At 42.8% G+C, this 14,080-nt stretch overlaps 1 protein-coding gene across 7 annotated transcripts in view; it reads left to right on the top strand.

Moving 5' to 3' along the window:
- The window catches only part of TASOR2 (transcription activation suppressor family member 2), a 71,023-nt gene that overhangs the window by 16,024 nt on the left and 40,919 nt on the right, over window positions 1-14,080 (top strand). For 4 of the 7 annotated variants that reach the window (XM_069978986.1, XM_069978995.1, XM_069979004.1 and 1 more), the window contains exons 2-4: window positions 7,977-8,091; window positions 13,291-13,310; window positions 13,391-13,490. In XM_069978986.1, coding sequence (XP_069835087.1) covers window positions 8,066-8,091; window positions 13,291-13,310; window positions 13,391-13,490 — 146 coding nt within the window. In that variant the 5' untranslated portion in view covers window positions 7,977-8,065. Of the gene's footprint in view, window positions 1-3,018; window positions 3,107-5,701; window positions 5,823-6,422; window positions 6,610-7,976; window positions 8,092-13,290; window positions 13,311-13,390; window positions 13,491-14,080 lie in introns of those variants that run through there. The other 3 variants (XM_069978968.1, XM_069978977.1, XM_069978960.1) reach the window with 3 other exon arrangements.

The raw sequence follows: 14,080 nt of genomic DNA, 5'->3' as shown, positions 1-14,080 counted from the left end.
CATTTAAAAGGGTATTTTCTACATGTCCAGGAGAATCAGTATACCATAACAGGGGTAACAGTACCATGGTAAATATGTTAAAGGTTTAAATTAGGTTCAGTTGAATTTTTTTTTTTATTTTTTTTATCATAACACTAAGAAACTAAAAACAAGAGCAAGGGGAAACAATCTGAGATTGCTGTGTGTGTGGGGAGCGGGGGATCAGGAGCAACACTAGAAAATATTACTTTACTGAAAGAGTAGTAGATGCTTGCAAATAACTTCCAGTGGATGTGGTAGGTAAATCTACAGTAAGTGAATTTAGGCATACCTGGGATAAACATATATTTATCCTGACATGATTAAAAAAGGAAATAAAATGGGAGCAGACTAGATGGACCATGTGGTCTTTTTCTGCTAACAATCTTCTATGTTTTTGTGTTTAACTTTTCCACCTTAATAATGTCTCTTGGATTTGTTGTTGAACCTGTCCAGTCACACCTTACCTAGCAGACATAGCAAGCCCCTCCCTGCTGTTAATCTGGGAGGGATGCTGAGTGCAGTGCTCAGTATTTACCAAACCACTGGGGACTCTCTGGATTTCCTAGATAGAAGGCAGGTTTACTGGACAAACAAAGCAATGAATTCTTATTGAAATCTAAGAAATTGTTATATTTCTTAAAGGGGTAGTGCGGCGGTAAAGAATTATTGACAGAATAACACACATTACAAAGTTATACAACTTTGTAATGTATGTTATGTCTGTGAATGGCCCCCTTCCCGTGTCCCCCCACCCCCACCCGTGTATCCGGAAGTGTGGTACGCTATACATACCTGTCACGTGCCGACTCGTCTCCGATCTTCAGTCATTGAAGTCATCTTCGGACGGCCGGACGGAATCCCTCCGAGCGTCCTGAGTGCCGGCTGCCCTCTTCAGCGTCATCGGCTGCTCAGCCGCGATTGGCTGAGCATAACTGTGGTAAATCCTTTTATGCCTGTTATATTTGTTAAAATTTTCAGGGATGGAGACAAGTGGACAATTTATCAGCAGGAAATGAATATGTTCAGTTTTTGGTGTTTTTTTTTTTTTACTCTGTGTGACTAGTTATAGATAAAAAAAAAAAAATCTTAAAATCCGAATTTTAACATATGACGTGTGTGTGTTTTGATGTTCATACTACATGTGATATAAATATACTTCTGCTATATGAGTTCCAGGTTTGTCTTCTGCTCTGCACCACTTATATTCTATTGCAGGTCCTGACAAGCCACAACTTAAACTGTACCTGGGCAGCTAGCTTATAAATCACATATGTAGACTGGTAAAATAATGATGCAATACATATACATATACTAGACATTTGTTATTTAATATGTCTCAAATTGTCCTCCAAAACTGCACCACAGGAGCTGACCCTGCACCCTAACAGGGTACAGAAACAGTAAGAGCCCTTGCCCACTTGCATCTACCAGTCTTCTATCCGGTCCCTTTTGATCCTCGTTCCAAGGGAGATAAATAGACCCTAATGATGGCCTTATGCGACTCCCAGACAAGGGGCATGGAGATGGAAGTGGAGACATTCAAAGTAAAGAATTGCACCAGCTGTTTTTCTATGTCTTCCTGTACCTTTTGCACCTCTAACAGTGCTTCATTTATGTGCCACCTCCATTCCCTGGCCAGCAAGTGAGAAAAGGTAAATTTGACCTGAACTGGGGCTTGATTGGAAATGGTTATTTTTACCATATCGGCGCCAACCACTGAAAAAAGAAGACAGCTCTGTGCAAAGACAGTCTAGTCTCTGATAGGAAACATGAGGATGAGAATAGAAAGAGTAGTCTAGAGTAGACGGGTGAAGCAGTCTCCAGGTACCTACTAAATTGAGTTATTGCAATTTCTTCTGATGTTTACCAAGTACTGCAACAGGTACCACCAACGATTTGGTAGAGAAGTCTAGTTGGGGATTTAAGGTGACATTAGGGTCCCTGCAGAGTGCGACAGGACCCACCGCAAACAACCTGAGCTCATCTAGGACATTGAGGAGCCAAGCCACTTGACCTACATAAGGGGCGTAAATATTTATGAGGGTGTAGGGTTGTGACACAATGGAGACATGCACAAAGAGAACCCTGCCTTCCACGCCCATGTGCTGTTGCAATATCTGAAGAGGAAAATACTTATGTATTGCAATGGTGAGGAGTAGTGGCAGGCATGTTTCCACTGAGAAAAGTATTTGCACGGGAATTTTGGGAGCTTATTTTCTCTAAGGTGCGTTTCCTGTAGGAAAGCTATGGTGGCAATGCTTTTTCAGAGAAGCAAGTCTGTTAGGGCTGTTCAAGCCTTTGACTTTGAAGGATACAACATTGAGGTCTGCCATCTAGGGTTAGCGATCCAGCCTGGGTGACCTAAGGAGGCGGGTTGGGAGCATTAGAAAAGTGTAGTGCTTGGGTAAGAAGAAGGGGGGTCTCCAAAAAAGGGAAAAGAGAAATTAAGGTGTACATAGGATGATATGGTAGCCAACATATCAAGACAGAAAAAGGGGTGATGAGTACCATGAAATGAAAGAGGGGGGTGGGGGGTGGACTACAAGCAGGTTGCATCGTGCAGTGACTTCCAGGGGGATTATGCAAGGGGGGAAGGTGAGTGTACAAACGACAGGGATCTGGTGGGCAATGTAGGCGGTAAACACTGAACAGAGATCAGTGAACAACCAGTTAGAAACGTATACCTAACTGAAGCCAACTCACTAGCTGGTCAGAAGAACGTCCCGTTCAAATACCCCAAATAGGCTTGAGCTGTGTTTTCTTCATCCTGGACTGTTTAGGTCTTGATTCTGTGCACCAGGGCTTAAAGGGGTACTCTGGCGCTGATAAAAAAAAAAAAAGATCCCTGAAGCTCCAGTTTGTGTCTTCTTTTTTTTCTTTACTTCCTGGTTTGGGCTTTACCATGATGCACTTTGTCTCCTGTGATGTCTAACTGACTCTGTAAAACTGTTAGATGGCTTACGTCTTGCACAGCCAATCAGAGCGGAGTAACCTGAGTTATCTGACAAAGAGGCTGCCTCCCTCATGATGATGTCATTGTCACAAAATGGCTACCACAGAAAAGCCTGGGGTCAACAGTCATTAGGTAAGAATGAGTTTACTTCACTTTCTGGTAGGGGGTTGAGGGGGGGAAAGATAGGGAAGGGGGGCAGAGAGGTGATTGAAGCATGCTACAAAGTTATATAACTTTGTAATATGTTTCAATTACTGAGAAAAAGCTTTTAGCTGGAGTACCCCTTTAAAGGAATGTACAAGAGGAAGCGGGTTTTGTGACAAGTATGGAATCCATAAGGGTACTTCTACTAACTCCAGTGCCTGCCAGGCGCGTTCTAGAACCTGGGGAGTGGATGGTTATATGCCTCCCAATCTTTAGGACAGCCAAAACGGAAACAGCCATGAATATTGCAAGTTGTGCGATTGGAGCAGTTCCAGAAACGGCCTCAGAATACGTCACTTTGCTAGCGTTGATGGCGCTATATCTTGAAAGATGGCAACACGTTCTCCAGAGTAGGTGACTGGGCGCTTCTCTCTCGCGGCAGCCAGTAATGCCGCCATGTCACAGAATTACAGGAGGCCACATATCACATCACTGGGGGGATCGGACAGCTTGGTCTTGGGTTGGAAAACCCCATGAATTTAATAATAATTATGGAGGATGCACACTTCTTGCCCAGCAGATCAGCAAACATCTCCATGGCCACTTTAGGTAGGGCGTCTGCCGCCCATGACTCTGGAAGACACTTGAACCACAGATTCTTTCGTCCGCTCCTGTTTTCTTGGTCCTCGGTCAGCAATGGAGCTGGTCAGCATGTGAGTCCAGGTGGTCTGACATAGCCACATGGAGGGACTTTTCTGTAATGGCGCTCAATAGGGCCCCTGCTCTCTGTCCCACTGCTTGTACAGTGGTGCCTTGGATTACGAGCATAATTCGTTCCGGGACCGTGCTTGTAATCCAAATCTGCTCTTAAACCAAAGCAAATTTTCCCATAAGAAATCATAGAAGTGCAGACAATTGGTTCCACACCCCAAAAATAATTTATTTTTCTGAATTACATGTAGATGAAACAAAGATTAAGATACAGCAGAATATGTGATATCGTAAACTACTGTACAGTAATGGAGAGGATGGGAAACACAAGGGCTGACAGAGACGGCAGGGAGCATGAAGGAATGAGCAGGGCAGATGTGGGCACATACATGCAGCGCTCTCTGTCCGGGGAGAGAGGGGTTACAGCTATGAAGAGATTACCTCCACAGTCCTGTCCCCTGATGTAAGCCCCAGCCTGAAGTGGATCTGCTATGATTTGGAAGGTGAGGGAGACTTCCTGGGTCAGAGTACAGTGCTGTAGACCCCGCTTTGCAGACCATGCCCCTCCTCCACTTGCGCTCCCACCCAGAACATGGAGCTCTTAAACCAAAGCAATGCTCTTAAACCAAGTCACAATTTTGAAAAACTGTGAGCTCTTAAACCAAGGTACCACTGTACTTCCATTTTAATGTAAGACCGTTCTGTAAGCACAGGTTTAATGGCTTGTGCCAAAAGCTTTTTTTATTTTTTTATAAAGGATTTTAGGAAGGAGGTAGTCACTTGCTCACCCTGTTCGCTGCCTGTGACACTGTCCTTGTCAGATTCCTCTCCTCTTTCCTGCTGCAGACACCATCTTGGAGCGCCCTGCCATCTCGGCAGTCTTCTTCTTACCAAGGTACTGTAAGGGATCCCCTTGGTCTTTGGCTGCTCTGAGGGTATTTTACGGGTCCCACCTTGCTTTTCTTTAGCTGGAATTATAGCTGGATACAGTAGGTGGAATCAAGATAACACAGAGCACCATGCCACAAATGTAACAGCAATATTTAGACAAAGAAATTTTCTTTGTGCAGATTTAAAGTCGCACGTTCAAATCCATCAAATCTGCTGCAGATCCTGTATGTGTGAATGCACCTTTAAAGCGACTCTGTACCCACAATCTGACCCCCCCCCCCCCCCCCCCCCCCCCAAACAGCTTGTACCTTCAGATAGCTGCTTTTAATCCAAGATCTGTCCTGCAGTGTTTGGCAGGTGATGCAGTTATTGTCATAAAAAATTACTTTTAAAATCGCAGCTCCGTTCCCTACGGGCGTTTCTGTGCCCTAACTTTGCACCACCCTTCTGTCCCTCCTCCCGACCCTCCTCATTATTAGGAATGCTCCAGGCACATTGCCTATTATTCACCACCTGTGTCACCACAGCACATGGGCTGGATCATTAAGACACCTGTGCAATTTTCAAACAGAAGTAAATGTTCCAGTGGCATTCCTAATGATGAAGAGGGTGGGGAGGAGGGACGGAGGGGGTGGTGCAAAGTTAGGGAACGGAGCTGCAATTTAAAAAAATTTTATGACAATAACTGCAATGCCCAAAACCATTTTAAAGGAGTTGTCTTTATTGAGAAGGTTTTATATTTAAAATAGAAAAGAGAGAAAAAAAACTAGGTCCATACTGAAACATTATGAAAAATGAAACATATTTCCAATGTACAAGCATTTTAAATTGTGTAGTTTAAAAGATATAGTCACTAATGTCTCCCATGTGGTGTGTTGTTTCATTATCTGTTGCCCCACTGGGCGTCCACTATCCGTTGTCGCACATGCTCAGTTCAGGGATGATCTGTCCCACCAGTACTGGCAGTTGGTTTTCACTCCCCATGCAGTAAGGGGGATTGTGGGAAAGTGTCTGTACTGTTGCATGGCAGCAGCAGGGTCACAGCTCAGAGAGGAGACAAAGAAGTGAATAGATACATGGGGAGGAAAACTAGCATAGTAATGTGAGTTACTTTACTGAAAATGGCATGTTTGTTCTCCTGCACACATGTATGTGATACACATCTGATTTTAAGTTTTTCTTTGTGACACCGCGCCTTTTAGAGGTTTCCCATCTAACCTGCACACCACTCATCAACGACTGATGAGCTATCCTGGGTAATTCATCACTACATTCTGCACGGTAACCCGCTTTAGGGTGAGTTCACACATAACAGATCCGCTTCGGATTTCACGCTGTGAGTTGTGGATCCTTTCCTGTCACTGCTAGCTGACATATTTTTTAAATTGTTGGACTTCTTTACATGATAACTTTTTATATTCCTTTCTGTATTCACCTACTGCTGCCAAAATGTACTGTAACAAATTATTCTGTGTATGGAATTTGTTAGGTTTCCTTTATTCTTAGCTATGTACGCTTATGAAATGAAGTCAGATGACAGGAAGTCCTTGCATGCAAGTCTGTTGACCCATAGTAGCAGTCTCAGACTGTACATTAGTTAATATCTTCTATTTAAAAAGAGCCTGTCTCCACTCCTGACCTGTCTGTTTTGGTAAATACTTGTATTCCCCACAAAATAACAATTCTTGATCACCTATTATAGTGCTGAGCTGACTTGTTGACTTCTATGGAAGAGTATTCTAGGCATGCCTTGTGCAAAGTTCATTGTGTAAGGAGAGGGAGGAAGGGAGCTCTGAATGCTGGGTCTTGCCTCAGGAATTAAAAGATATAGGAAGAAAAATGGAAAATGAGATCATCACCAAACATTTCTAAAAAAAATTACACAATAGGTAATTTTCTTATTACATGTTCTCTTTAAAGCAGACTAAAGTTTCCCTGGTTTCTTACTGACAGCTCTCTTCCTATTTATGCATGCTACAGTATTTCAGCATGAGGGTATGTGCACACTGAGGACTTGGCAAGGAATTTGAAGCGGAATCTTAATTTCCGTTTGTAATTCCTCCCGTAAAATATGAACAGAGCAATGTCTCATTGTGTTCAATGGGATTCCATCTCTTTTGTTCACACGGCAAGTAATCCGTGTGATTTCCGTAGTGTGCACATACCCTAACACAGGAGTGCATGATATTGCATGCTGCCTTTAGTTTGGATGGCATAAATTGTCCTAAAAAGGCTCCCTTTACAATGTGTTGAACTACTTTTGCTAAAAACATTGGATTCTTCAAATCACTACAGCTTCAAGTCTTTCCATTGATAGTATACAGATGCCATATATGATGCTGGATTGAGCAGCTTAGGGGAAAGCAGCTTCAGAAAATACCCAATTACCAGATGTTTCCTGCTTATAATGCATTAGGGATTTGTTATTAATTCCCTAAGGCTGCATTCACACGTTCAGTGTTTTTTTCCCTGGTCCTTGATTGTGATCTGCTAGCTACCTCCGGGATCTGTGCGAAACAGTCTGTGTTGCCATCCCCTTTTGCACCCATGTCCTTGTTTTTTATGGATCTGTTTAAAATTACATTGACTACATCACATCCGTGTACATCCATGAAAAACACTGATCTCATTGGGGAACTTGTTCCGTGTGATTACATGTCCTATTTTTCAGCATCACAGAATGTCTGAATAACCCAATACAAAGCAATGGGCTGCAAAATTATTTGTTCATACGGACAACTTCATGGAATGTGTGAATGCAGGCTTACTTTTAAATGAAGGTTTAAGAAAGTTACAATCTGAAATGAACTGTGGAATATTAGGGGGCATTCACAAGTGTGCAAAATACTGTCCGTGCACGCACAGTATTCTGGGAACTGTTACTCGAAGCTCCTAGCATCATGATTCATCATGATGCCGGGAGCTCAGAAACTGTAAAAAAAAAATGTGTGCTACTGTACTGACACAGCTGCGTTTAGCATATGTATTTGAAAATACACTGGAAGGTATGATTTATGCCTGCTGTAAAATATGGTGTGGGCTCATGAAAACATTTCTGTTCATTGCCTGTTCTCCATAGAGAGAAGCCATGCAAATACTAGAGTTAGAAAAAGTTGGATGTAGTAGATATTGCCTCCCCATCCCCTTCATGACTATATTATTCTGTAGAGATGCGATTATTTTTTTATGTGCTGATGTATATTAATGGCACTGATAAATTTCCAGCTAACGTAGAAATATTTTCTTCCCCTTTTAGGATTAACCATACAGATGCTGCAATGGCAGGCGACTTTATAAGTCAACACCGGTCTTCATTATAATTGTTCCTTATTGATGTTCTAAAGCATGTTGATGTTGGAAGACTCTGATATGTAAGCAGTTAATAATATTTTATGTTGCTATTATATGGGAACCTGTCACCATTTTTGACCCCCACCCTCTGCCATAGCTAGATGCACATCAAGGAAAAAAAGTACTACAGAATCACAGAAAAAGGGTCATAGTTGCTACATAAGGCTCCGTTCACGCTGAGCAAAACTGGCGGAATTCTCCGCCAGCCTTCGTGTCATAATGGGAGTCTATTGGAGGCTCGCACGGCTCCCCTCTCCGCGCTGAAGAATGAACATGTTCATTCTTCAGAGTGGAGAGAGGAGGCGCGCGAGCCTCCCATAGACTTTCATTATGACAGGGAGGCTGGCGGGATTCCGCGGCGGAGGATTCCACCAGTTTTGCGCCGTGTGAACGGATCCTAAAAGGGAAGATTGAAAAACAGGCACTTCCCACAGCTATATGACTGCTCTTCTCGCTTCTTGCTTCTTCTGAACATGGTACTACTCTAGGACCAATTCACAGAAACTGCTGAATAAAACCTCTCCTAGCTTGGTCACTGGGCCTTCTTGCTCTTTGTGCTCTTACTCCCTTATTCTTTATATCTTTTCCCCCCATCTAGTTTCATTTGTCAGTCCCTTGTTGCGTAAATAATTCTATTTTATAATGCTAAAATATTTGCTCACACTGAGCAAATCAGGCGGAAAGTTCCGCTGCGGAATCCCACCTGTCTCAGTGTGTCATTGCCTGTCTATGGGACAGCGTGAGCTCTCAGCTTAAAGTGACATGCCAATTCTTTGAGCGGAGAGGGGAGGAAGCGGACACACGTGCTTTCCCATTCACTCACTGCAGGACAATGAGCACGGCGGCATTCCGCGGCGGAGCTATCCATATTTCGCCGTTTTTGCTTAGTGTGAACATACCCTTACAGAGCTCAAATAATTTTGCCAAATAGTGCTACAATACAGTGCTAAAAATACTGCTCCTGCACATTGCCATATATATATACTAGCATACAGTGCCCAAATGTTATACATAAAATTTTAAGCAACAGTACAGACCAAAAGTTTGGACAGACCTTCTCATTCAAAGAGTTTTCTGTATTTCATGACTATGAACACTGTAGATTCACACTGAAGGCATCAAAACTATGAATTAAGACATGTGGAATTATACAGTATACTTAACAAAAAAGTGTGAAACAACTGAAAATGTCTTATATTCTAGGTTCTTCAGAGTAGCCACCTTTTGCTCTGATTACTGCTTTGCACACTCTTGGCATTCTCTTGATGAGCTTCAAGCGGTAGTCAGCTGAAATGGTCTTCCAACAGTCTTGAAGGAGTTCCCAGAGATGCTCAGCACTTGTTGGTCCTTTTGCCTTCACTCTGCGGTAGTGATGTCACGATACCAGAATTTTGAGTTTGATACTGATACTAACTTTTTTATTTTGATACTCAATACCAGTTCGATACTAAAATATAAAAAAAAAAAACACGATAGAAATATAATACCCCCTAGACTGCGAATATAATAAACCTGAAATGTTATCTATTTTCTTCAGACCTGCACTATTACAGAGATACCAATTTATGGACCTTTTTTTTATTTTATTACGTTAAAAATAAAGGTTCACGTTTTTACATAATTGTGTACCGAGTACAGAGATCACTTAGACAGCTACGCTATACCTCGTACATGGACAGCTCTGCTACACGCTGCTCCGACAGCTCTGCTACACGCTACTTATACTGATTTTAGCTCCTCACAGCCCCGTCCCACCTCCCCCACCTGCCAGCCGGCTGGATCCTCACATGTGCTGCAGGGCCCCTTCTCCTCCGTTCTTCTCTCCCTCTTCAGCCTCCCCTCCCGCTCTCCCTTTTCAGCCGCGGATACCTCCGTGCAGCTCCGGCTCCTCTGCATAAATCATTTCCCTGATAAGAGTCTGGCCGAGCCAGACTCTATTATCAGAGAGACACCGGCATCAGGGGTCTGTTACACACAGTAGCCGATCCCTGCTGCATTCAGAGCGGGCTCAGGAGGGGTAAATGCCGCTGTCAGTTGTGACAGCAGCATCTGTACAGTTACTTAGCGGCTCTAGCGATCGCAAAATGACGGCTATTTGAAATTGGCGCCAATGGGAGTGGAGGGAGGGAGAGCAGCGGAGGTGACCGCAGGGGACAGGAAGAGGCATACAGAGAAAACGGCCGGCGCTCAGATAGCCGCCGGCCGTGTTCTCTGCGCTATACTTTATGTTAAGCTGCCTAATAGTGCAGCTTTAACATAAAGTATCGATACCAGGAAATCCTGGTACTGAACCGTTTTTTTTGCCCGAAATATCGATAGTATCAATATTTCGGTGCATCGTGCATCCCTACTCTGTGGTCCAGCATACCCCAAACCATCTGGATTGGTTTCAGGTCTGGTGACTGTGGAGGCCAGGTCATCTGGCGTAGCACCCCGTCACTCTCCTTCTTGGTCAAATAGCCCTTACACAGCCTGGAGGTGTGTTTGGGGTCATTGTCCTGTTGAAAAATAAATGATGGTCCAACTAAACGCAAATCGGATGGAATAGCATGCAAGATTCTGTGATAGCCATGCTGGTTCAGTATGCCTTCAATTTTGAATAAATCCCCAACAGTGTCACCAGCAAAGCACCCCCACACCATCACACCTCCTCCTCCATGCTTCACGGTGGGAACCAGTCCATCCGTTCAACTTTTCTGCGTCGCACAAAGACACGGTGGTTGGAACCAGAGATCTCAAATTTGGACTCATCAGACCAAAGCGCAGATTTCCACTGGTCTAATGTCCATTCCTTGTGTTCTTAGTCTAAACAAGTCTCTTCTGCTTGTTTCCTGACCTTAGCAGTGGTTTCCTAGCAGCTATTTTACCAGGAAGGCCTGCTGCACAAAGTCTCCTCTCACCAGTTGTGGTAAAGATGTGTCTGCTGCTAGAACTCTGTGTGGCATTGACCTGGTCTCTAATCTGAGCTGCTGGTAACCTGCGATATCTGAGGCTGGTGACTCGGATGAACTTCTCCTCCGCAGCAGAGATGACTCTTGGTCTTTTTTTTCCTAGGGCGGTTCTCATGTGAGCCAGTTTCTTTGTAGTGCTTGATGGTTTTTGCAACTGCACTTGGGGACACTTTCAAAATGTTCCCAATTTTTTGGACTGACTGACCTTAATTTTCTTAAAGCAATGATGGCCACTCGTTTTTCTTTACTTAGTTGCTTTTTTCTTGCCATAATACAAATTCTAACAGTCTATTCAGTAGGACTATCAGCTTTATATCCACCTGCACAACACAACTGATGGTCCCAACCCCATTTATAAGGCAAGAAATCCCACTTATTACACCTGACACCTATGAAGTGAAAACCATTTCAGGTGACTACCACTTGAAGCTCATCAAGAGAATGCCAAGAGTGTGCAAAGCAGTAATCAAAGCAAAAGGTGGCTATTTTGAACAACCTAGAATATAAAACCTTTTTTAGTTGTTTCACACAACACTTTTGTTAAGTATATAATTCCACATGTGTTAAATCATAGATGTTTTGATGATGAAAAGGTGTGTCCAAACTTTTGGTCTGTACTGTATACACATAACTAACCCCAAGTGGGGTGCAATGTAAAAAAAATGTTGTTCTGACAAAATGACCAATAACAGAGTATGTTAGCTGCCTTAAGTTGCCAGTGGGAGGACACACTAATCCACCCAATTTGCCTGCACTAATTCTAACTTGTGCTGCCATGTAATGGGTGGCTACCAACACCCTACCACTTTGGGTACAGTGAGGCCACCAATGAGCATAGTTTACTTTCTCAGGGGTATTGTAACTATATGTATGTGTATGAAGCTGCACACTGAATGATTTGTGTAATTTACTTTGCTAAATGCATTACATATTTGCCACATTTTGCTGATTTTAGGGTGCCTTCACACACACCGGATCCGCAGCGGATTTCCTATGAGAATACATACTTGCAGCGGGATTGACATCCTGCTGCGTGTATGTAAGTTAACCCCTCAGCAGCCAGAGCATACATCAACTCCTCCCCGCTCCGGCTTGCTTCGGGGCTTCCTGGTGTCTGCTCGTCCCAATCAGTGTGCCGCCCTGCCGCAGCCACTGACTGGCTGAAGGCAAAAAACTTATGCAAGAAAAGGATCAGCTCACCCGCTGCACGTTATTGTCCAGCTCCAGGCTTGTAGAGAGGATGGGTGGGTTGCACGAGTCCTGGCGTGTGCCAAGCGTTCGCGCTACTGCGCTTAATCATGGTCACATATCATACCATATGTGACCATGATTAAGCGCGGTAGGACGAAACGTGTTGGTTTTAATGAATTTTTGTAAATTAAAAGTTTTGTTTTAATCTTCACTATCCGGGAGTGCTGGCCTTCTCAAAATTGATCTACTGATTGGCTGAGCTGGGTGTCCTGCCGAGAACCCCTGGAGTGGGGAGGAAGTGATATATGTTCGGCTGCCAGGGGGTTAACTTACATACACGCAGCAGGATGTTAATCCTGCTACGAGTATGTATTCTCATAGGAATGCACTGACACTAGATCTGCAGCGGATTTTGTTGTGAATCCACAGCGTGAAATCTGCTGCTGATCCGATGTTTGTGTGAAGGCACCCTGAGCTGAGAACTTTTGAAATCTAGTGACTCTGCAAGTTAGCAGGTCTTTTTCTGGAGTCTAATGTTTGGAGAAAGATTGATTAGCTAAGGTAGATTTCCTGTCCTTTTCTGCTATTCCCCTAGAGATAATGCACATGAAATTGGCCTTATAAATGTAGTCCGAAAGAACTTAAATTTGTCTATTTGTTTCTGTCTATAACCGGTTTACAATGAATATCCGCCACTAAACATTTATTAATTTTAAATAGATTCAAAAGCAAAGAAGTTACTATACATAGAACTCAAGAATCAGACTGTTTGTATGAGGCTTCCGCAGTGACAAGTGCAGGCAACCAGCATGTTATTTTTCTGTCTCCATAGTGGAGCTATGTGTCAAGAATACAGATTATCTACTGTTATGAAGATTATGGCAGAGATTCACTTTATTGTTTTCTTGATATCACTGCATTCTGATTTAATAAATAATTTGCATGTCTTCATATGTGAATAGAGAACATCTTGGGTCAGTGTATTGATTTGTCACAGATTTTAGAGTGCAATTAAAGTATAAATAGTATGTATAATTGCATGTGAATTTTAACATTATTATTTTTTTTTTCCCTCAGGGTCCTGTTGAATAATGCAGGTATGTTACTTATTGGTTGTGTTGTGATTAAAGTACCTTTAACTTTAATTTCATGTTCTCACAATTTTATTTCTTTTCAGAACAATATAATGCATGGAAAGGACAGCTGTATATCAATGAGCAGTTGGTGTGCAATATTTCTTTACAGGCAACAAGTGCTTGCAGCATTCCAGCTCAACTGTAAGTGGGAAGTAGCTCCTTTATTTATTTTTTACCCATTTTATTAAACTATCATGGTAGCAGAACAAATACACCTTAATATATAAGGATTAAAGTGTACCTTTCATCATAAAAAAAAACTTCTGACATGTTGTTGAGACATAAAGTAAAAAAAGAATCTGTGTAGCTCATACTTGAATATGCCAAGGTTAACTGGGCTGTGACCACCCTATGACACTGGTACAGTTCAAATACCAAAATTTTCCTTGCTATTTTCTTTGTCATAGAGAACAAGCAGAAAGGGGACCGCGCACTGTCACTGAAGAGAGTCTAGCTCCAAAGACTTATTAGAAGCCTGACTAATCACAGGACACAGCTGGGAGAGGGCTGCTCTTGGTCTTCTCCCAGCTTGTTCTCACGATTGGTAGGGGTCTGAACACTCATACCCATACCCATACCAATGGAAACTTCTGAAATATTATTTTTTATTATGACAGGTACACTTTTTTTTAAAGAGTTTTCCCCCTTAGAATAGGGCAAATTATCAAACGCAGGTAATCCAACCTCAGGGGACCCCCCTCAAAAAGGTTGCGGCTCGATTTATTCTCTAT

This window comes from Dendropsophus ebraccatus, chromosome 1 (assembly GCF_027789765.1).
Source record: "Dendropsophus ebraccatus isolate aDenEbr1 chromosome 1, aDenEbr1.pat, whole genome shotgun sequence".
NCBI classification, from domain to species: Eukaryota; Metazoa; Chordata; class Amphibia; order Anura; family Hylidae; genus Dendropsophus; species Dendropsophus ebraccatus.
This window is presented reverse-complemented; position numbering and strand designations above follow the sequence as displayed.